General features: G+C 41.6%; 2 protein-coding genes across 5 annotated transcripts in view; one reads left to right on the top strand and one right to left on the bottom strand.

The window, feature by feature from the left end:
• WDFY4 (WDFY family member 4) overlaps positions 1 to 24,517 on the top strand; it is a 144,503-nt gene that overhangs the window by 101,572 nt on the left and 18,414 nt on the right. For all 4 annotated transcript variants that reach the window (XM_075154612.1, XM_075154613.1, XM_075154614.1 and 1 more), the window contains 6 exons: positions 11,042 to 11,084; positions 11,891 to 12,010; positions 12,590 to 12,707; positions 13,382 to 13,491; positions 18,757 to 18,910; positions 20,472 to 20,563. In XM_075154612.1, coding sequence (XP_075010713.1) covers positions 11,042 to 11,084; positions 11,891 to 12,010; positions 12,590 to 12,707; positions 13,382 to 13,491; positions 18,757 to 18,910; positions 20,472 to 20,563 — 637 coding nt within the window. The remainder of the gene's footprint in view (positions 1 to 11,041; positions 11,085 to 11,890; positions 12,011 to 12,589; positions 12,708 to 13,381; positions 13,492 to 18,756; positions 18,911 to 20,471; positions 20,564 to 24,517) is intronic.
• LRRC18 (leucine rich repeat containing 18) lies at positions 730 to 6,400 on the bottom strand. Its single transcript, XM_075154616.1, has 2 exons — positions 6,064 to 6,400; positions 730 to 1,698 (listed from the first exon to the last, which is right to left on the bottom strand). Exon 2 carries the CDS (start codon positions 1,605 to 1,607, stop codon positions 819 to 821), a length of 789 nt encoding a protein of 262 aa, XP_075010717.1. The 5' UTR covers positions 1,608 to 1,698; positions 6,064 to 6,400; the 3' UTR covers positions 730 to 818.

Genomic DNA, 24,517 nt, shown 5'->3' on the forward strand with positions numbered 1-24,517 from the left:
AGGACCCTTAAAAAGAGCAATCTTTTCCCTACCCCTTCTCCCTTCTGTATCTTCCTTGTGGGGAGACTCAGAGGCAGACAAAACACAATGAGTATGGGTAGTGGTGCTTATTGTGTCGTGCAAGTTAGAGATCACTGCACTCAGGTATAGCACCCAAAATCCCAGAGAACCTGCTTATGCAGAGTCTGGCCCCTTGATGGCAAACAGGATCACTGGTTGTTTAGCTCTAAGCATTGTGTCTGCACTGCTTAGTTACTCCTGAGCATAACATTTGTGTCTGCTGCCTCTGCTGAATTGGAATGGGCTCATGGCTCCTACACTGACAGTGCCTATCTGAGATTCTCTGAGGGGTTGGTGGCAGCCACCAGCAGCAGAAGGTTCCCAGGTCTGTTCCTTTTCCTCCAAATGGTATTTACTGAGACTAGTTTAACTGTGTCTCACCCTATGAAAATGAACAGAACTAATGTTTGGGGCTCAGTGCTGGGAGTTACTAGAAAAACTTATCTTTTTGAAGATTCCTTCACAGGACATAAGCCCACACAAAAGACCAAAAAAAAAACCAAACAAACCCAAACATGGAGAACATGTTGTAGGAACAGGCCCAGATGGAAATACACATCCCAACCCTTTCCCAAATATACATCTCTTTTAGTTGTTTTGGATTTTGTTTTAGAGACCACACAGATCTGCTGCTTCTAAAACTGAGTAGGTCTTTAAAGGAAGAGAACTGCAGGAAAAGGGAGGAGGAAGGAGGTAAGCTTTTTATTAGCTTGGACTGGACCTCATCGGACATGGTCTGTGGAGTGCCTTGGTATATTTCAGGGATGTTTGCCTCTTAATCTCCATTCTTCTTGGTTATCCTTTGCAGAGGAATTGGGTGTAAGGAGTAAAGGGAAACTTGGCTTCTTTGAGGGGCTGGGTGTCACGTTCTTTAACTTGTTCAGCTTGTCCTTCTCATCCTGACAGATCTTCAGGCAGGAACAGCACAGGTCTTTCTCTTGTACTAAGTAAAGTGTTCCTATGCGTTTGATGGAGTCAGCATGCTCTTCTTGCTTCGTTGAATCTGGGAAAGGGTTTCTTTCTGCATTCAGTTTCTTGAGCTTGGGGAGCTTTTTCACACTGTTTGGGATGGTGGTCAAGGCGTTGTCAAAGAGACCTATCTCCTTAAGTTCCTTCAGGGCCCCAAGACTGGTGGGAATACTGTCAAGACAGTTCAAGCCAAGGTTGAGAATACGCAGATTCTTGAGAAGGTTCAACTCTTCTGGCAGATTTTTGGTGGTCAGCTTGTTGTTGCATATGTTGAGGTAGAAAAGGTTCTGAAGCGTACCTATTGCCTCGGGCAGGTCCTCGAGCTGATTACTATGCAGGTCCAGCCAGCGCAGTTTCTGGAACTTCTGGATGCTGCTTGGAATCTTTTTTAACATGTTTCTGCTCAAATCAAGTTCATCCACATCAGCCAGTTTCAGAATGCACTTGGGGAAGGTGGTGATACCCATCTTGCTTAAGTCAAGACGGCGCCCTCCATCAAAAGATATCCGGATAGAATTTTTGGCAATTTTCAAGGTGATCTTCTTCCCTTTTTGACCTTTTGCTTTCCCCTTGGCCATCTCTCCACTGAGAGAGAGACAGACACACCAAACTCTGTGGGTGAAGTGTGAGAACTCCAGTAAAGCCTTTGAAAGCAGTGGCTGTTACTCCCTAATTAAAAACAAAATAATCACATAGTTATAAATTAACATGTGATTGCTGGACTCTTCAGAAGTCTTTTTTTTTAAGGTCAGGACTTTTCAAGCTTCCTGAAAGCATTTTGAGTAGGTGAAATTCTAATAATTTACAATATTATTTTATTGCATTGTAACACTTATATTGCATTACAGGGTGAAATTACAAGTGGGAGAAATTTGCTGTCTTTCATCCCTAGATACTGATTTGAGCTCAGCATGTAACGAAACTGAATGAAATGTGTTGTTATCCATCAGCCATTTGAGGACCAGAGCAAAACGTATTGTGGGTCTCAATCCAGTCCTTAGGGACTGCACTAAAAGAAGCTATCCAAAATTGTACTTATTCTACCAGACCAACAGGTTGCCTTTTTTTCAGGCCTGGCATCTGTTGACAGGTTGGTTAAACATCCTGTTTAATGGACCTGAGACTTAGGCTCTGGACGCTATTGCAAGATTAAATATTTAAAGCAAATGATTAAGAGTCTTGTTTTAACCAGGACCTCAGGAACATAGTGGGCTCCCAGATTTGCCGGAACTGTTTGCAGCTCACACATCACCTGCAGAGCAGACTGCAACAGGGGGTCTGTGTCAGTGCTGCTTAATGACATGTTAAACCAGGCCTTGGTAAGTGTCTCCTGTGCTTTCAAGGACAGACTCTGGACACTCTAACCTTGCCTTTCCATCCATGCTATGGGATAGATGGACTCCCACTGCAAAGGTGCCCTGCCCTTGAAAAATGCATGTAGATGTTCTGGTCAGACTTTTGATTCATACTGATGCTCAGCACGTGCTACGTGCTTTGTTGAATTGAGGCCTGTATGAGTAGTCATCCACTGTAGTCTCAGGTTTTGTGAACTGTCTCTCTAATCGAAGGTCATCAAATACAGCTGCTAATTATGACTAGTGACAAAGGAAATAAACTGATTCCCTGGAAATGGATGACAATGTCTGTCTCAGCCAGAGCATGGAGAGGAGCATGGGTTACAGCTGGCTAATCTCAGGATGGTCCAGGTGCTCTGGCATTTAATTGTAAAGAGTCAAATTGCAGCTTTGATGAATGATTGTTTGGGACAAAATATGGATTTGTCTACAATACATTTCCCTATTAGAAAGGCTTCATTACAAACCCTTCAGGCTTTTTGGTTGCTCATTAATCATGTGCAAATACATGAAGGGGAAGCTCAGGCTACAACTAAGGCATTTCAGCTCCTTTTCAATTACGTGCCATAGCCAAAAATAATGCAAAAGCAAGGGGGATCTCTGCCAGTTACTACCCACCCTCCCAGGAGCTCTGTAATGAGGCAGATGCTTCAGAAAATCCTGAAAGGAGCACAGTGTGACCCCAAAATTGAATCTTTGTTATTTTATATAATAATATTTAAACACCGTTAAATCTTTCTGTGTCTGTCACTCCCATGTTTCTGTCTCTTACCAGTCCTTACAGGGCCATATTATCATTACATCTGAAGGCCTCCCAATCTTTGCTGTATTTAACCTTACAGTGCCCCAGGGGCAATATCAATGCTATTCTTTCCATAGTGTAGACTGGTAACTGAAGCAAAGTACTCTACAGTGGAAAATTAAGCACTTTTTCCACCTTTGTTGATGTTAGCTTCAATAATTTGCCCAGGAGTGGGTATGAAGTTCTGGAGGTCAAAACGATAGGTTTTTTTAATAGCAATTCACTCATTTTAAGGATTTGATGCAATATTCTTGCTGGCAATTCTGTGAAGATAAAGTTCAGCTGCATGGGAAATGCCAGAGCCCTACTGCTGGTACAGGACACCCTGAGTCCCTTACTAGTTCACAGAGGGTGACTACCATGCTTCAGAAAAAGACCTACAGGGCAGCTTCCTTACACTTTGTCAGGATGGAAAGAGACTGTTTCCTGCAATTGACTGGTGACTTTTGGGTCCAACTTTCTTTTTGTTTGAATTTTGTGTTGGATGAGTTGACCAAAACATTCAGTGCATGTTGATCAGTGAAGTTTTTCAGCCAAGTATGCCTTTAAAAGAAATGAAGGGGAGCCTCAAGGAAAAAATTCAAAATTATAATTTCTTTTAAAATGCTTTTTAAAACAACTCTAAAATTCTCAGAAAGAAAACATTTTGTTCAGTTCTTAGTAATTTTTTTCTATTACTTTTCATTTAAAATCCAGTGGGGAAACATTGATTCAAACCAGTTTCCTTTCTTAAAAATACCAGCTAGCCAAAAAATCAGCCTGTTCTGCAGGTGTCTGTTAATGCTGGTTCCCAATGCTGGTGTCCCTCGGTGCTGTGCGTGCCTGGGAGCACTAGAGGGAGCTGGGTTGAGTGCTGGAGACTTGTCAAGAGTATAGCAGTAGAGTTTAACCTTTTGGGTTTGGGTACTTCTCTGTCAGTAATCCTTGCCAACTTGTTAGAAAGTTTGAACCTGGACCTTTCAGATTTTCAAGAAGTTGAAACAAACAGATCAGTGTAATTTTCCTGAATACAGATCTCTTTATATGATGCACTGGATAATGCACAGACTTCAAAGAGATTTAACCACCTCCTTTAGTCGGATTTTTTAAAATCCTACTGTGGACCTCTAAGATGTGCTGATCAGGAAAACATGAGTCCATAGGGAATGCTCACAATTTCCAAGTGCTATTTCCTTTGGGGTAAAAGTGGGAGCCACGTTTCAAACTTACAAAAAGGTGATTTGCAATCCCAAAGATAGGGATTAGCATTGGAGGTCTGCAGAAACACTGCAGTGCACCAGACAGCTTGAAGGGATGAATAGGTCTCTTGTCTCTGCATGCTTGTAAACTAATTACCACTGTTTCACAGGGCTGTAGCTGAAGATAATGGAGCTTACTTAGCCACGTCTCATATTTTTTAGCTCAAAATAAGAGGGCTCCAGTTCTGGAGCCACTGATATTAAAAAATCAGGAATCGCAGGAGGTCTCCTCCTTGCTGTGAATGTTAATTATGCCTGTTCATTCTCATGCTCGCAGTGCATTTCCTGGGATAGCAGAGGGAGAGGTACATGCGTTGCCCTACTACCTAAGAAATGATGATGACAAGAGGGAACTCTCTTTACTCATTCTCTCTAAACCCTCACCCTACGGCCAGGTTCACCCTCTGACTTGCTGGCAAGCCTTTGCCCAAGAGTGGGGCTGATGCATTTCTATGTGATAAGATCTCACTAAAGAGGACCTTGACTAGAAAACTCTTTCCCTTTTTATCCACACTTGGTAAAGTCTTTGGCCTGGATTGGGCTGTTGAAAGCCCAGGGCTAACCCCAGAGCTTTAGGAGTGTTTCACAGGCCCAGAGCTTTGAGGCTGACCTGATAGAGAAATGCATAGTAAATGTGTGTCAAGGGCATCATGCTGTCTGTGGTGCTCTGTGTTGCTGGGAGCTGTGGGGAGGGAACAGACCTTGAGCATCAGGACTAGGACTGTCAGCGTCTGTCTGAAGCGAGGAAGGTTTGGAGATTACTCCTTATCTGCACTTAAACACTTGCATAGCGCCCAGTCATAACCCACTGTAGCTTAAGCCTGTCCGAAGAAGGAGATCCAGCCCTAGAAGAACACAGATTTGGACTCTGATGATGCACTCTCTTCTACCTGAATCTTTCTTCTTCCTTTCTCAGCATAGGGCTGGCAGGAGCAGAACAGACCTTCTGCCGGTGACACTGTCTGGGTGTTTCAGGACCTCCTCCTCTGTGGTTCTGCCTGTTCTTTTTCTTGCATAGGTTGCTGCTTCCTACTTCACTGTATCCAAAGCTGCACAGAGCCATCTTGATCCCATCTTGAACTAGTCTGTGAGAAAAAATTTCCTCTGTCTTTCCTCCTGGAAGTCTGCATATTGCAGAGCAGGCTTGCCAAGCCCGGCGGAGCTATGCATGCCCTGCACCTCCCCGGGGGCAGGAAGGCAGTGAGGTGACATGTTCTAATTCACCCATGGAATAGGTCTATGGAAATACTTTCATATAAAGCTCAAAAACAGCATTCGTGAATGATTTTGCATGAAGCCAAGCAGTTCCAGCTACGGTAGGTTTTTATTTCCCTGCTTACAAGGCTGTTACTATTTCTTTGTTGTTGGATACGACCTGTTGTGGAAGAGAGATTAATTCACTGACTATCTTAAATGGAGTCTCTTGCTAACAGCCAGGTTTAGACTAAATCCTGCCATGACCAAATAAACAGTGAGAGGTTTCCTTCCTTAATTTTCTTACTTTTCTAGGTCACTTCAGAGCCACTGTGCTATCACACAGTGCAAAGTCACTTACAAAACCAAGGCCCACCAAGAATAAACAAAAATATTGTTTCATCTTAACAATTCTGCCAGACTTCCCCCCTGCATAAGATCTTACCGGCTAACAGCTAGGAAGACTTAGAAGGCGAGGTATGGATGTCACAAGCTGCTTCGTTTTTTCAGTAGTGTGGGATGAGCCTTCGTGGTCTGTTACTGTGCAGTTGTCCTCTGTCTACTCTTCTTTGAGTAATGAATTAGTCTTTCAGTCTGTAAATAAAGCCGTGAGCAGGCAGCACAGGACAATTTCCTTTTCACAGTCCTGCAAATTCTGAATCGTACTTCCGTGATGGAAAATGGCAGCCCTTCAAGAAACTTGTGTATGTGAGTGTGCGGGGGGAGGAGGAGTGGCAAAAAGGACTTCCCCAGCTCCAGGGTCTCTCTATTCAATTCTCCTTCCACAGCCTGTGAAACTTTTGTTCCTAAGCAACAGCAATGCCAGGTCCTTGGAGATCATTAGCATAATGTTTGGTTCCAGCATGCAAGTTCAAGCTGGAGGAAAAAGAACTGAACGGCATGCAGTGCCTGGAAATGTTAGATTTCAAATTATGCAGAAAGAAAAAGCATCTGGACCTGGTTAGAAGCTGTTTGTCAGCTTCTAATGTTGCCTTAACTGTCCATTTTAGTCATTTGGCTATTTCATTTTTCTTGGCTGTAACACAGTGTGAGATACTTGTATGTGTGTGTTAAAACTCACAACATTTGTGATACCATCCTTAGCACGTGCCAGATCAGATAGATATGGGCACAGGAGGGAAGGCTCATTCAGCGGTGCAGCAGAGAGGTTATGAGCTGCATATTGTATTCATCTATCTGTGACCCTTCAGAAGTGCAGTTGGTATAAGTTTCCCTCTGTAGCATGTGAATTTACTGGAATTTTTCTCTATGACTGGGGCTACCGAGATCCAGCTTTTTGTAACTGGTTGCAATAATTTCAAAATAGTATCTGGAAAAAAAGAACTATGGAAGACAAATAGCTGTGTGTTTTGTGGTAGGTATTGTTCACAGGAGATGCAACACTGAGTTCCCTCTCTTGCTGGTAATGGGTCTGGGATATTATTGGCATAAAGAAGCTGATAATGTTGATGTGCCTGCCTGATTCCAGGGTTGGAGATTCCATTCTGCTCACCTCAACAAATTAATTGAATTTACATGGTGTTTTTTTTCTATGACCTGAAGTGTGCCTGGGTGCAGCGTTTCCTCAGTGGAGATGTTACCCTTATGTCTGGTTTAAGCCTGTGAATACACACAGTGCAAACAGTGTTCTGTAAACGAGGGAGATTCCTTTCTCCCTCCCTAGCCCCTTCAAGACATGCTACTTTAAGGAGCCCGACTTTAATATTATACTTATTTGTAAATTTTGTACTATATCTCTATTGTTTGAGCACAAAGTAAGAATACCCAGAAGGTGGACTGGTACAATCAAACAAGGAGGACCCTGTACCTTTATTCTAAAGTAATCTAACCTAGCACTTTCCTGAGGTCTGAGAGAGACTTGATTGTTTCACAGGGAAAGCTGACATTCCTTTTGACCTCTTCTTTCCCCTTTTAATAGTAGGATTTGGACCTAGGTTGTGGCTTACCAGGAAGGGGATTTTCCTCACAATGTTTTTGGTAATTGCAAAGATTCTTTAAGAAAAGTAGTTTTAGGAGAGTCTTGGCACTGTTTTGCAGACTTAAGAAGCCTAGAGGATGGAAGACAAAATGAAAGCAGCCTTGTGAAGTCTAAGAACCCAATTAAGTTTATTGGAATTTTAGTATTAATTTCAGTGGGGGCAAAATCTTATCCTTTGAGATTATCTCATCTGCAATGAATCTCCAAATGAGTTGAGGTCCACCTGTCTCTAGCAAATGGAGAGCACTGGCTATCACAAGAGTGAGATCATAGTCTGATATTAATGGAAGAGGGATTAATAAATCCCTTACGCATAGTGTAGCCAAAGGTGGATCATCATTAGTACACATCATGCTGAGATTCTGCGATGGCTAGTGCCCTACAAATACCTTATAGATTTAGTTATAGATAGATATGTAGGTTCTCTTGACTTCACATAACTTCATCCCCTCTTGAAGTTTAGTTATTTACATTTATAAAGCTCTTCTCCTGTTTCTTTTTCAAACCAGCCTTTGATTATTTATTTATTTTTAAATGCACTTAACTGCGGTTGGATAGCTGCAGTTGATCTACTTTGAGCTTTTGCTGTGCTGGCTAGAGAGGTGTTGGCTGGAGGGATGCTGATTGATTACCAAGGAGAAGGGAGGAATAGGCTTGAGCTGCCTGTAACGTGATTCATGTTCTGAGCCCCTGCAAGTCGACAAGGGAGATTGCAGAATTCCAGATCTCTGGGGACTTGGAGGGAGAGCATCCTTCCTGGTCCCCTGAGACAAGAAGGATGGCTCTTACAGGGGAGTGACTACATTTAACCTTGTGTATTTTCTTGACGTGGTGAACTCATCAACCTCTTTGAGTTATATAGCGGCTTCCAAAGTCAGCAGAGAGAGGATTGTTATGACCCTTGTAGAGTCCTTATTAGCTGTTTAGGGCTTGTGACAAGCAGAGCAAGAGTTCCACTAGAGGGTCATGGCACCCACAAGTCAACATATATTATGTATATTTGCATAACATACACACAGACTGGCCCAGTTTAGTTCTGTGTGTAGTATTTTATAATGCTCTCACTTTAAAATGTTGGAGGACTGATGGATTGTGCAGGTTTGTACATTACATAACCCCCTGCTTTCTAACTCAGCTGTAAATCCAAAATAAACCTGGGCAGTTTTAGTGAGTCTGTCTGCCCCTGTGGAAAGGGAAGAACCTAACCTGGTCCCTCTGTGACAAACACCCTAATCCAACCACACTTCAGATAATGCCGGGAATCCTGATCCTGTTCCATCCCTTTGAGATATTCTTTCTGAGTTCCAAATGTCTGTTGGAGACCTTACAAAGGCCAGTGGGGCAAAGCTCTGTGAAATCTACATACAGTACAAGAGGGCTGAATTGTAAAGGGTAAGTGCTCATGATATTTGTTTTCTGCTTTAGAATTCCTATGTTCTTGAGCTACGTGTGGCTCAAACTGGGGGTGCAAACCCACCATAACTCTACTCTAGTCAGTGGAGTTTCTTCTGATTTACAAATTAGACATCATATAATCTACTCATTTTTTTGAACAAAGAGTGAAGATCCTATTTCCCCATATCAGATATGAACTACACCTTTTTGTGTTGCCTGGTTTCTATAAATATAGCCTGCCATTGTTAGGTTTCATATGCTTTCTGTAAGTATAGCCTATTATTGTTAGGTTTCATATGCTTAGCAGGAGAACTAAACAAAGCTTAGGAGTTGTAAACCATGAGGTAGAATCAGTCCTGGGTTTCATGTTTGTTCATGGAATAGATTATTACTTAGGCTATGCAAAATCCTTCCCTCAGATACACATTTTTCTCTGAAAAGAGCGCCTAAGCAAGGAATAAAATACTGTGTTGAATAAACTGTAGTGTTTTTCCTTTATGTACACTATTAACTGGTCCAGGAGTGAATAGGCAGTAAAATAATGATTCATAATCTTGAGAGGTAGTTTACAAGAATTTACTACTGCAAATTCAATAAAACTGTAATGATCATAGACCATTCCAGTGTTTTATTTAAATCTTTGAGGCTGCTTTAAGCCTAGCTTTGTGGATTTCTGGTGTGATCCAATACAGAGCACAAGAGTGCAAAATAGCAGATAGTTATACATGTAGCAGTTTAAAATCTATGGCTGAACTGATTTCCTTACACTTTAGGAAGTTAGTAATCCTGTCTCTGAGCTGGCACCTTAGGATTAATTTAAAGTTGCACACTCAAAGGGAAAAGCATCTCCTACCACCAGTTATGTCGTATCATGTCAGTAACCCTGTTTACTTTGGCAGATCAAAAGTTTCTTTAATCTCAGAAGCTGTCACTTATCTCACTTATCTCAATGTCTCTAGGAATTGACAAGAGCAAGTCAGATAGTGACGCACCTTCCAAATCAGTGTAGTTGAAATGTTACTTTTGTTTGCTCGAACCTTTGACCCTTTCACATTTTCAGGTGAATTCCCCTGTTTAGAATCTGCCTTCAGGTGGTTTGGTTTTTTTTTAAAGTTTCAGTTAAAAGTTGCATTTTGAGAACAAAGAAAGTCGAAAAACCATATTTAGTCTATTACTATTTTTTAAAAAATTATAAAAACGGCAACCCATTTTTTAAGGACTATATTGTTTCCAAGTGCTTTATGTGAAAAGAGTATCTGCGATACAGAGACTGAGATACCTCTGTTTTCAAGCTAGTATTTTCAGAATGCTTCAGAAAAGCATGAGCCTTTGAGAATAAGGCTTCAGAATAGAAACAGCCAGCCTTAGTGGTACCTGTCGCTAGCATTCGAGCTCTACTGTGGGATGAGACCTGGAGCACAGACTGGTTAGCAGTGTGGCTTAGCTCAGAATAGCTGAGGAGGTTGCTGTCCCCAGCTGTCCATCTGCCTCTGCTGCAGGGGCGTCTTCTCTGCCTGTGAGTCAGCTTCTGAATTCTTGTGGTTTACTGTGTGGCATCACCGCCACAGTTTGCAGCAACATCTTAAGGCAAACAGAATCCATCCTTAGCATCACCACCCTACTTCCTTCTTTTTTCTTTATTAAATACCAACTTCAAGTGATACTTCATTCAGGAGCAGACTGAATAGGCAAATAGCTTAGGGTGAGTCAGCATGTCATAGGGAGAGCAACTGACAGTAGTAAACTCATCAGCCATCTGAAGCTGGGCCATCCCTGTTCATCAGGCAGAGCCTTCGTTCCTACTGAAAGCAGTAATGAAACTTGCATCCTGCAGCACTAACCTAACTGATGACACTCCGGTTTTGGAATGATTTGGTCAATGATGAAACTCCAACAGTCTTCTGGTGTTGGTGTTCTCTCATTTCTGTGGGATGAGAGCAGGGGGCAGAGGGAGCACAGATGTTAATGTGTTGACTTTCTCTTATTGTTCTGAAGCAGGTTATTTTAACTGAATGTTTGTTCCATACAGGAAACATTCAGGAGGGGAAAAGACAATGCTCCAGAAGTGGCAGGTAAGCTAAATTTTGGCTGCACATGGTTAAGCGAAGAATTTCAGCACCTCTTTGTGTGTCCGCACATAGATATGTGTGTGTGTACGTATGTACTTCAAGGCCTGTTCTCTCGCTGCTGGAGGTGAGGTTATTGGCAAGAGGAGCAGAGTATTTACATCTGGTTATTGCAGAGGTTTTGCTCTTCCTGCTGTGAGACGTATGGTGCTACTGTCTGGCAGATTAAGTGTGATTTTATGCACATTTTTAAACTGAGACCAAAGAGAGCCACCTAGTTGAATGACTGTTCAGAGATCATCTGTACATCTAAATCAGTGCACCTCTCGTTTTCCCAGATGTTTTGCTGAGTTGAGAGATGCATTTACTTTCCTGTACCCCTGATCTTGGTGACTCAAGACACATTGAAGAAATCTATATCTCCTTGTTTATATGTAGCACTTTGTGCAGCCTTTTCTGTACAGGCAGTTGTCCAGGATTTTCCAATATACAGATTGCATGCATTTGGCTCACTTTTAAATTGGGAAAAAGTGCTCTGTTATGCAAATACAGCATAAAAGCAATGGGTGATTATAGACAAATGCAAATGGCCTGTCTGAAGAAGAGCCAGAATGAAGACTCAGATTCTGTTGAATGGATTGTTGTGTAAGAGATATTGTGCTGATATGAATGGTAATGGGTGATTGATTGCACTATTTATAATTCTTGTCCTGGTGGACCTGGGAACCACAGGATGCTGAGGGTGCCTTTGAGGCATGGTTTTCAGGAGTGGAGTTAGGAGATTTTAATTTTTTGTTTTCTTTCCCTGGCAGAAGAGGGAGATCAGCAACTTTGATTACCTTATGTACCTGAACACATTGGCTGGCCGCAGCTACAATGATTACATGCAGTATCCTGTGTTTCCATGGGTCCTCGCTGACTATCACTCCGAGGTCAGTGCTTGCTGCAGCATTCTGTACTTTCTATCATAGCAACCATACACAGGTTTGTTGAATGATGCCATTGAAGATTGAAGCAGAGGGGTCTAGACCAAGGGTTCAAAATTTGAGATAGTTAATTTGAACTGTACCAATTCTTTATAGATTAGCCTTATCTTCAAATCAGCATGCTGAGGGTCACGTTCTGCCTCAGAAAGGTGGATGAACATCTGTTAAATACATACCTAGTTAACGGCAGGCTCCGTCAGCTCAGCAGGTAGGCAGGGACAGGCTTCTGTGACCCCTGACAGGGAGGTTTGGACAGAAAAGCCTTGAGAGCAATTTGCAACCTGCCAGGTCCTTTATTTGTGAAGCTCCTTGTATGTGCTATCCTTTCAGTGGCACATGCTGCCACTCTCTTTCCAAGTCCCGTCCCAGTTCTGGAGATGGGTGTTTTAGAACTGAGTCTGTGGCCTTCTTGTAAAGGTGAAACTTCCAACACAGACTTACCTCTATCCAATGTCACTGAGCTAGTCATGATATCTAAGACTCAAGGATCTAAAAATCCACATCTTTGCCGGTTTTGCTTTTCAGACTCTAAACCTTACTAATCCTCATACATTTCGGGACCTGTCAAAGCCCATGGGAGCGCAGACTGTGGAGAGGAAACGCAAGTTCATCCAGCGCTACAATGAGGTAGAGAAGAGCGAGGGTGAGTGTTTTAGGAGACTGACAGACAGCAGAGGCTTGAGTCCCCTCAGGCCATTGGGGATGCTGGTGAATCCCTTGGAAAAGGTCACCCAAAAACTTTCAAGAGCTGTGGCTAAGGGAAGCACCATGTCAAGGAGATCTTCTCGCTTCTGGATACAAACTGGTTAAGAATTCAAAGAGAAATGACTCCTGCAAGCACTGCCTTATGTGCCTTGACTGCTGCATTCTCTCCTGTTCTCTTTGGCAGGAAGAGATGCTAGAGCAAAAAGCAATGTTCCTTAGAAAAGACTGCTCTGTTAACTCAGCTGCGTGTAGAAGACTGCTGCACGCAGCTTAGCTAACAGCTACTGTAAGAAAAGGAAACGGGACATTGAGGCTGTTGACCTCTGGAGATCAAGACCCTTTTTTGGTACTAATGGGGAAGGGGATGGTCTAGAAAGTTAAAGGCCTTATTCTTCAGAAAATGAAATGTGGAAGGCAAAAAAAGAACATGCAGAGATGGTAGTAACTGTGCACGTTCAATGCAAATCTGCAAGGTGTGCTTTTGCTCACAGATCCTTGAACACATCTGCTTTAAAGACCTGCTCCCTATTTAGTTGTGCTGTGGTAACTGGATGTTATGGGCTTGAAATGGTGATATTTTGCACTGAAATCTGATTTGTGTCCAATTTCCAGGAGACCCATCAGCCCAGTGCCATTACTGTACTCACTATTCATCAGCAATTATAGTGGCATCTTACCTGGTCCGAATGGAGCCATTTACCCAGACCTTCTGTTCTCTGCAGGTAAGGGGGCAAGATAGCTTCCCTCCTACACCTTGTTATGAACCATGTAGTACATTATAGTGGCTGCGTAATGAAGAGGGATTAATTCTTTTGACATTTTCTGTATACTCTGTGTGGACTCTGGGCTCACTGAAGGCTCTATGCTGTGTCTGTTGAATTCAGTGAAAACATCTTAATGGGAGCATGATTGATGCCTGATGATCTTGTTTTTTTCTGAGGGAGAAGAATTATTTAGTTTTGGTCCTGTGATGCATTTTGTGAGAGCTGAGGCATGTAAACACCTAGACAATGTTTTACTACCTGTCTGAACATAAGCTGACTTTGGGGCATATGAGACTTTCATGGTAGGTATCCCAAATGCCCATATAGTAATGCGGTTACAGGCAAGCACTTGGAGCTGGCTGTGGTGGCATTAAGAGCATTCCTGGGCCAGGTGAGGATGCACAGGTTCTGGTGGGTGGGGAATGATAGGGATCATGGGATCAGCTCCCTGAAGGAGAAGTGGGGTGAGACTATATCCAGTACTCCAGAAGGAATATTTTGTTTTAGCTTGTTCTGAACTTGCCACTCTTTTATAGGGCCAAAAGCACTCCCTATGGAACTGAATTTCATGGAAACTGAACTTTGTGCTTACTTTTCCCAGCTGGTCAGCATATAGGGGCACCAAATTCTTGACTGCCCTCTCCAGCAGGCAATTGGTGACAAGCACAGACACTTGGGCTGTAGCAGTTGTTGCCCTTGTCTCTGTAATACGTGTTGTGTTATAGCAGGGTCTACCAGGAGGACAGGTCCTCAAAAGTGTGTTTTTTAATGAGTCCCTTGCTGAAATCTGCCTATCCTTATGGAGCGATGTGAGGGAGACAGCTAGGCCAGAATATTCCACACTCAGAGACTGCTGTACATATGGTGAGGACTGGCCATGCCTCCTGCAGCTCTGCAAGTGCTTTGCTATTGTGCTGGTCGTCTTTCTTTTTTTTTGTTTTAAATGAACTAATACAAATAAAGCGCTGTGCTAATTAAGTAATAAGCCCTATGATATTGGCTGTTACCAGCAGTAGCTGATGGGTTAGTGAACCACCTGAGGCAATGGTTACCATCGCACTCTGTGAGCCATATGTTAGCTGCAGTCATGAATGACTGTGGAGCAGTTATTTCTTTTTGTAAACAACAAAGGCTGCTGTATCTCACTGGCACACTTTTCACGCATAACAAGTTCCCAGTCTGAGTAGCTACTTTGCAGCAATGTTTATGTGTGATTAGCAGGTAACCAGCATTTTTGTGGGGTTCGTTATCTTCAAAGACTGCTGAGATCTCAAGCACTCAAAGTCTTGTCTGGATATGGATCCACTGAAACCGTTGAACTTCTTCCATTCTCATTCTTTATGTTACTGCATGTTCAGCTGAGCTCATTGCTGTTGTTTCCCCCAAGTGACTGGTCCTATAGTGGCTTAGGAATTGCTAACAGCGAGATGCAGTTAGGCAAACAGCACACCTGAAGTCAAGAGCAGGTTGGAAAAGGAGTACTCCCAAACTTAAGACCTTGGAAGGGTGCTGAGTTGGGAGCTGTGAAAGCTTCTCAGCATCTTAAAAAGTGGAAAAGCTATGCTTATAACTGCAAACTGCCAGTCTGAATGCACATGACGAGAAAATGCAACAACTTGGGTGCACCCCTTGTGAAAAAGTGATGTTGGCATACCATCCTCTTTCTCAAGTCAAAGAATTGATTTGCACCTGACCACAGAAGAAGGCAGTGAGGAAGCATTGCCTCTAGTAAGGGAACTGTACAGGAGTTTACAAAACCTTATTATTTCACGTTTTATTTAAGTGTATTAAAATCTGACTCTGGAGAAAAGTGTGTATGTACTTTGCATATTGTACTGGAATGGATGAAAGACTGGCTTATCAGACAGGTGTTAGATGGTACCTTCCGCTTCACCTTAGTCAAGTACCTCCCAGAATTCCTTTCAGGTGTTGAGTCTCAGCACCACAAAAAAGCAGCAAAGGTTTCTGTGTTTAGTGTCTTCGTTGGAAAGGCATTCTAGGACCCCATGCCCTCAATAACTAGTGACACTTGCTTTTGATTCAACTCAGATTTTATCCCTTTTTATTCTTATCCCACTGCATTTCAGCTCGCAGGCTGATCTTTTTTCCTGGCATTTACCTCTCAAAGAGAATAGGGTTCTTATTCTTTATTGTGTCACTGACTCTTGAGCAGTCATTTAAACAGTGTCTGCAGGTAATTACTTCTCAGCAACTCTGGGAGTGAGGTAAGTCTTTGCACCTTCGTAAGCATCTCTTAGAAATACTTTGAGGTCTTTGGGTTTAAAGCACTACCAAGGATCTTAGGATGCTTAGTTTTATAAATATGGGAAACTCTACCTTCTACCTAGAGACCACTTTGACTAGTTGCTTTGTATATACACTGCTGAACTGTAATTTTAAAAAGCATGTTTTTCCAGTATTCCTGATGACAGTATAAGGCCTCTACTGAAAGGAAAGAAAACCGAAACTTACTGTATGTAGCTATAGAAAAGCCATAAGAGTTTATGTTGACTTGCAATCTAAAGACATAAAACAATTCTTGATTCTCTTTTTCCCTTTCAGTGCAGTTTTTGCATTCATAGAGAGAGAAAACTCATTAATTCTGATATAAATATATGCAAATAAATTTATTAATATAGGAAATGGGAAAATCAGTTATTGCTTCCTTTATAAATAATACAGGCTTAAGTTTTAAAGATATTACTTTTCCCTAAAATGAATTAGACAGCCAGGGAAAAAATCACATTTTTTCGTAGTGGTAATATCTTTAACCAGATTTGTCGCGCTAACAGCATTTCCTATGTATATATTATTTTTATTTAATACAGGTAATCTTTTTATTACAAATCATATTGTTTCTCAGGAGATTACCATCAGCTCTCATAAAAGCTGCAAAAAAAGATGAAAAAGCATCAATCACCACCAGACATAGCGCACTGTGTGCAGATTAAATATACAAAGCCCTTTAATATGCTTCAATGAGATACTTGTTAGCTGTTGATTTATTTATAGTCCTTCTTCTACTCTGTTTTAATTTCAATTTGAATTTGACTCCAAGGGTCCCTGCCTAATAATGATCAAGAACAAGATGACCTTGTGCATCAGATTAACTCCAGCTAGGCTTACTCATGTGATTAGCCACTTTTTCACTCAGTCCCTTGAGTGGGTGTGGGAAGGCTTCACAATTGTCAGTGGTATAAGGAAGAAGGACATAAAATACAAGGAAGTAAAGCAGAACTATGCTGTCATTTAGGGATGAGGCTGGACCAAAAACCTGGTCAGAATTCACCTTGGGGGAAACAGCATCGGAGTCTTTCCATCTGGAATACGTGTTGGCTTTTGGTGGGAGTCTATCTCAAAAGACAAGCAAGGAGATGCGGCTTCAGAACTTAGGGTTTATTGACTTCTGTGTTTTGCTAGCTTATCCATGAGGGTAGTTTCTCCCTAACAAAAGATAATGGCAAAAGTTATTTCTTGACTTGCAGTTCCCAGACTTAGCAGAGTTTGTAGATCCAAAGGAGTTGCATCATAGTGTGCAGGTACTAGGAGGGTCAAAAGGACAGTGGTTCTTACCATCAGAAACCAATGTGGGAACTGCTGCTCAGGGTTCATCTGGTCCATGGGAGTGGGATCCCATCCTTACAGCATGAGGATGCTTAGATGTTATTTTCCTATTTAATAGATTGCAAGTCAAAGCTTCAGCTGACTGTTATTGTGCAGAAGGACAGCATCCTCCTCATCTGGCACACGCAACAGTCTACAGGCAGAGAGAAAACTAACCAAAAGCTATCAAGTTTTCTCAAGGAGTCAGCCATAAACAGAACCTGACTGCGTCTCATATTCATTAACAGATTCACTCTTGCACCACTTCTGGGTTTTAGTGTCTTCATTCTGCAATCCTGCTGGCTTGTTCTTTTTGCCTAGTGAAACAGCTTTGAGGATTGAATGGTTGAGGATGAGCAATCATTCATACATTTTCACTGCACTGCAGAACTGTTTAAAGATACTTGTTCTATCTGTGACGATCTCTCTTGAGCCTTGGCAGTGGGATGTAGTGTTATGTTCCATAACATACAATTCAAATTAATTAACCCCAATGAGAAATACAAATATTAGCCTGGGAGCACGTTGCAGTTGGGTAGCTATACTGTTGTCAGTACCTGAACTAGGTACTAAGAAACAATTTGGTTCTGCCACTTTATACAGTTAAAAAGTCAGCATTCTTCTGAAACAGCTTGTTCGTTCTGACAAACTCATTCAGGTGATCTCCAAAAACTGATTGTCTATTTGGTTATTTCCATTATTGTAGAAATTTTATCATAAGCATGATATTTTCATGCTCAACGTAGGGATCCTTATATAAACGTGAACCTGGATTTTCACAAATGCATACAGTATCTGAAATCTCATTAGAAAATCCTGTAGGAATTATGGTTCCAATGTAAGGCATATATTCTTCATTCAGTGAGTGATTTTTTTTTTTAATTTGTTTTTTCTTTCTTTCTTCTTGAGGCCTTACTACTGGGGCTCTAAGGCTGCTTTTTTCTAGTGTTTGAACTCTCATTGAACTAAACATGTTCAAATACTCTCAGGACGTGAGGTAGTTTGTTTCTCCTTCCTTACATACTAATTCAGCTTGGTACCCAGACATTCTTCCCTTCTTCCCCTCTTTATGCTGTCCCTCCTTCCCATAAGGAGCGAACAGTGCCTGCAGGCTCCTGCCCACTGGGCCTTTCCTGTTTGCCTGGATCTGATGAATGTTATTTCAATGGTACCCCCTTTCCCCAAAGGCTTTTCTCTGGAGGATTGCACATAAGTTTGTTTACAACTATTTGGGTCACAACTGAAGTGAAAACACTGAAGTTGTGTCCACTGCTTGCAAATCATTTTGGGATGAAAGGAATGAATTGCCTTCAGAAGCATTAATAATGGGTACACTGATATTCTCAAGCTGCCCATCATAATTTCTGCTTGCCTATGTGTAATTGCAAGCTATGCTAAGACTCCAAGCTTTATATATTCTCAACCTATATACCTACAAATCTGGACTAAGACAGACCCTAATATGAGATCACGGTAAGTAGAGCTGGGACAGATCTTGAGATATCACCTAATCAAATGTGTGATGAGGTGATTATTGCAGAATTGGCTAAGATTCTGCATCTGCTTTTTATTTAACAGAATATTCACACTGCAGTCTTTTTCTCTGTCTTCATTTCACAGGGTGGGAGTTTTGATGTTGCAGACAGGATGTTTCACAGTGTCAAGAGCACGTGGGAATCGGCATCAAGGGACAACATGAGTGATGTCAGGGAACTCATCCCTGAATTCTTCTACTTGCCAGAGTTCCTAACCAATGCGAATCACTTCGAACTTGGTAAGTGCTAGAAGGGACTTTAGTGTTCCCCTTCGGCTCTCCAGCATCCTGCCAAGGGAAGAGGTCCAGGTCACATGTTGGAGTTGGTCCCTGGACTATGCTGACTGATGAGGCTCTCTAGTGATGACAGATCAATTTTTATTAAAATAAGGTTACAAGAATACAAAACCATGTTTCTAGCTCAAAAGGGATTGTAGTTCCTATTAGTTACTGTGCAAAGGAATTGCACTTTTTGTCAGACAAAGTAGATTTCAATATAAACAATCTAGATGGCTGCTTTTGAAAATCTGGTTTGTATCATCACATCTATGTGGCTAACAAGCGATTCATTTGACTTTTGGAGATGGATCAATTGTTAAATGGTGTTGGTGAAAGGTCTTTTTTTAAATCTCGTGTCTCTGGTGATTAAAGTTGCCAAATGTCCTCACTATCATCTTGAAAGGTTCTGCACAAGCCACATCAACCTGATATATCGTCCCTGGCCTCAAGCAGCATCACAATCTCTTCTGAACGTACACTGTCTCTAGACCTTTGTGCATCAGTGCTGGAGGGTCAGAGAGAATCCAGAAAAAATACTATTCAGAAATAGGCATGGCAGTCCTGATTCACTTCACTTTACAGGAAATTCACATCATTTGCAATACAAAGCTGCTTTTTGTAGTGGACACAGGTTAACAATTAAGGCAGAGGAGAAATACCTTAAGAATCATCCTAAATTGGTGACGGCAAAGGAAACGTAAGCTTGTTGAGGTCTAGCTATAATTGTATTTAAGATCTTAGTGAAATGAGACATGCTAAGAAAAGGGCAGAATAGGAAAAAGATGTTAGGAGATTGTTCAAAGATGAGAAAGAATTGGGGTAGTTTCCTCTTGAGAGGAGGTCAAGAAACGGAGCCTGGCTAAAATCAAGATCCAGAGACTGACCTGAGTGGAATCAAGTGGAGGGTCCTAAACCAGACACCAGAATCTTGCCAACAGAGAGAAAATATACAGGAATATTTTAAAATAGGCAAAGCAAAGAACCGGAACCTGTTCACTGCTACGCTGTAAGGAAACTTGCAGTCTCAGACCTGAGCCTTAACTTAGATTTGAATTCGTCCGGTTGTGCAACACTGTGCTCTGATGTAAGAACATATGCTCACCTTCTGAAAGGAATCAGACTGCAAAGGGCTTGAGAACAAAATCCCTCCCAGTGCCTGCTTTAGTAGGAATATCTGGCAGTTAGGCCCATGGGATTATGTATAAAAAGAAAGTTGTGCCAACAGGTTTGCCTTGTCTGAATTTGCAGTCTGTGCTGAAATGGTTTGTGCTGAGGACTCGCATATTTTTACTGTATTAGCGACAGTTACTAGAACATCTTCTCAAGTGCTTTATTACTAGATCAGAAGTCCCAGGAGAAATTGGTTCTGCAGTGTTCTATGGCACTGTATTTGATGTAGAACCTGGAACAGCATGTGTGAAAATCACCTCAATTTCCTTTGACTTCAGAGTTTTAGAAAAGCTGTTTCTATTCGCAATGTGCGTGATTCTTGTTTTTAATTCTCCCTTTGTAATTCCTGCAGGCTGCATGCAGGATGGAACAGTGCTGGGAGATGTGCAGCTTCCTCCTTGGGCAGATGGGGACCCCCATAAATTTATTCTCCTGCACAGACAGGTCAGTGACTATCAAGATTTGTGACAAAATGCTGAACTGGGTCCCACTGAAAATGAAACTGAAGGCCAGAGTCACAAACCAAAATGTTAGATCCAAATGCATCCTGCCTTTGCAGAGTTCATGCTGGGTTCTGAACTTTCCACGTCTACTTGTCTGGCTAACAATTCACCCTGAATCAAGGCAAACCAGGTGAGGTTTGTATCTAGGTCTGTGGCACGGACTGATCTCAGCCTCTAAGCATATGTGAACAAAGCACAATGCATGCACATGGCATTTATATGCATACAGTTCCATGTTGTTGCTAACAAGCTGTGTGTTTATTTAAACTATCTACCTTCATCTCTGAGTCATGCCAGGACTACAAGTTTTTTTGGGGGGGCGGGGGGGTGGTGGGGAGCGGGGGGGAACCTAATGTGATTTCCTGCCTTTAATGGAGTCAGCCTTGGCAATTTGAAAGCAAGTATCTTTAAGGTCCTGAGACTTACTGCAATTAGTGCTCTCTATTAATAGTTAGAAAGTCTTACTTCTGTATGATGCCACCTGCTGCATAGTAGTGAGTGCAAAGACAATTTTGTATGAAGGTTTTTGCATTGAACGCAGACTTTGCTGCTGAATATCTTGGTGCAGGTCTGTCTTTTTGTTAGAGCTAAAAAGGGAATGGGCTGTACTATAGTGCCCCTGCATTATCTCATCAGGTTTCCTCTGGCAAAAAGAGTCAATCTGTATTTGTGAGTGTATGCAGATTGTTGCTGTGTACAAGAAGTATGATGATTATATGCATTAACATTGGTGGACTAAACAAATAGCCCATGATTTTCAAGGCATTGCATTATCCTGGTTTGTTATGAGTACCTTCAGTTTCTGCCTCAGTGGGTTCTTCTCACCTCTCCTATGCTATGCAGGCCCTGCCCTTGGGGGTTCAGCTTTTGCTTTCTATAATATCTTTGTAGGCGATTGCATCCAAATCTGTGGCTACAACCATCTTCTCTATTTTGATATCTCCAAATAAGCCTCTCCTCGGTTGACCTCTCCAAATGCTAGTTCCTAAATCCTGTCTCTGACCTCCTTACTGACTGCCTTAACTTTTTGTTCCTGTTTGAACAAAACCAATCATACTCGTCTTGTAAATATTCTTTTCTCCACTGTTCCCTTAACCATTGACAGCAACCACCATGCTCCTAGTAAGTTACCATTACTTTCATGTCCCTTGCTTTGCACTTCTGTGCTGCATTCAGAGTCCATACTTTTTGTGATTGTCCATACTACTAAATCATTTCCATGCTTTTCTTGAGCATTCTCTTGAACCTTTATCTCATTCTTTCTGATGTCCTGATACCTTGTTTCAAGTCAGTACAGAGACAACTGGAAGGGGACCATCTTCATTGTCTGGCATTATGTACAAATCTCCTTCCCCATGTCTTTATATTTTGAATTTCTGTATGGCTCCACTCCTCATACCTAAATTGTCTCTCCTTTCCCCCTTGAGACCCTACACATCTGTTTGATTTATTTGTTCTGGCCTCTTCTTGCATCTCCTTCTCTCTACAGCCACCTGGGTGCTGTCAGTAATCTAGCCTTAGTCCCATGTTTGGCAATGCCATTTTTATCCATGTTTAAAAAAAAAAAATCCTTTATAAGCTGGTCTGTGGGCTGTGAATCCATCCTGAAGAAAATGTTCTTCTATTAAACCAGTTTTAAGAGAACAGGCTCCTGGTAGTCTGCATCATCTGCATACCTTGCAAAGAATTAATTGCTGTTAAAACATTATATTCCAAAGACAAGTCAGTTCTTTGTAGCACCTGCATCCCATGCTGTCTCTATAGGTTCCTGATGCTTCAAACACTTTGGCTTGTGAATAACTCCGAGTATGAGAGTAAGCCTGTTCAACTCTGGATTCATTCACACATGCTTATGTTACTCCTGTGAGTGAACATGGATATGATCTGAGCCTGTGCTTGACTACTTTTTTTGTGCAGTAGTCCTGCCTTTGTTTCTTTTTTAGGACTGTTGAGCATATAGTGAGATATTTCATTTTTTGGTTTAATTGATTAAGAGGCTCCCTTTAGTCTCTATTGTGAATTCATGACCTGAACACTTCACTTTAAATCTGTGTCAGAACAATAATGCTAAAAAAATACTTAAAAGTAGTTAAATTTCTATCTTGCTACTTTACCTATTTTGAAATGGATAACTTTTATATATACTTATTAAAAATGTTGTTTTCAATCATTTTGAAAATGTGATTGAAAGTAGTCACCTACCACTTTTTGTCCCAGAATCCTTCCTCAATATATAAAAGCTTGCGAATTAATGATATTCCAAGTTATGTGGTGTGGAGAATAGCTGCTTACTATTGTTAGCAGGTCTCAAGTGTCTCCGTGCCTGGTAGCTTGACTCAGTGGTGTGCTGCCACACAGTTTAGTAACCTAAGCCAGTACATTGAATTTACAGCATATTCAGTAACTAATCAGTGCCTTTACAGAAGCTACATTAATCTTCTTATTCTTTGTTTTACCTTGTATTTCTGGAGCAATTATATGTGTAACTCAGATCACAGCCCAGTATTACTGGGCTGACAAGCACACAGTGAGTAGACCTATCTGGGGAAAAAAAGTATGGAAGAATTTTTCACCAGAAAACTAGTCAGGTTGAAATGAGTGTGTGTCAGTAGTAAAAAGAAAATGTCTTAATAAATCATTTCAACTTTCTGTCTTTGTTATCAAAACATTTCAAAATGATCTTTCATTGCAATGTTTATATTAGATTACAGGCTGAACTGAAAATATTTTATTTTATGATGTAGCTGTTATAACTAACATTGTATGGTATATAGCTTCATTATTAGTAAAATACAAGGGTGTAATTTTTCCAAATTTAGAATTGGGCAGGGAGGATTTTAATACATGAGAAAATTTGAGAGTTGGGCTTTTTGTTCTTATTTGGAAAGAAAACACCATTCAGTGTTTGAATTTCCCCCGGAACCTGGCTTCCTTTTTTCAGAGACTGTCCTGTGCCTGTTTGCAACCTATTAGCTTGAGGGGATAAGGAGAGAATGTTTTTGCCAAAGAACTCAGATGCAGAGAGATTAAGAGCCATGTTCAAACTGCTTAAGCTCCTGTACATACACAATAATAGGTATTACTGAGTCAGGCATCTCTGAAGGTGCCTAAGAGAGTGATTTTGAGGCTCAGAGCTCTAGTTACTCTGAAACGTAGTGGAAGGGAAGAGAGACCTGAGTTTTTGTCAGTGCCTGTAACCACATGATGATACATCTACTATGAGGAAGGAGACCCTTGTGTAAGTGTTGTGTGCACTGCAGGCTTGCTGCTCAAAATACAGTCCTTGCTAAAATGAAGAGTTGAGCCTACCGAGTGCCCAATCCCTTCCCTTGCAGGGAAGCAACTCAGTGCTACCCACTGCAAATAGGTTTTGGCCACTGAGGTAAAACATGCAACAGTTCCCTGCTGTTCCCCAGTGACTCCAGTGAAGGCATGTAGGTTTTGAGGTGCTCTGGTTCATTTCTCTGCTCTGTCTCATGCTCTCTCTGTGACCTTCCAAGGTCCTTAGTCTCTGTTCTCCAGTTTCCCAAACATGGGAAAGACAACACCGTCCTTCTCTAACAGAGGTGCTGCAGACAGGAATCCATGGATGCCTGAAAGCTGCTGCAATTTTACACTGATGTTTTTTAAAGAAAAACGTAGGGAGGAATGCTGTCTTTTATATTGTGGCTTGTTTGGAGTGTAACGTACTGAGCTGTGCTCCTTGCTACTTCTGTAATGGTGGGCACTCCAAAGACACTTAGATACAATGGGGAACATCTGCTTTCGCCTTGTACTTTGGAGTAAAGGTGCAGTTTGGAAATTAATGTATCAATCAACCCTGCATAGCATGGTTTTGCTTTCACTGTAGAGTGATCTCAGATTGTGTGAACTAGATTTGTTTTGGATGAAATGA

Source organism: Calonectris borealis, chromosome 7, assembly GCF_964195595.1.
Source record: "Calonectris borealis chromosome 7, bCalBor7.hap1.2, whole genome shotgun sequence".
Lineage (NCBI taxonomy): Eukaryota > Metazoa > Chordata > Aves > Procellariiformes > Procellariidae > Calonectris > Calonectris borealis.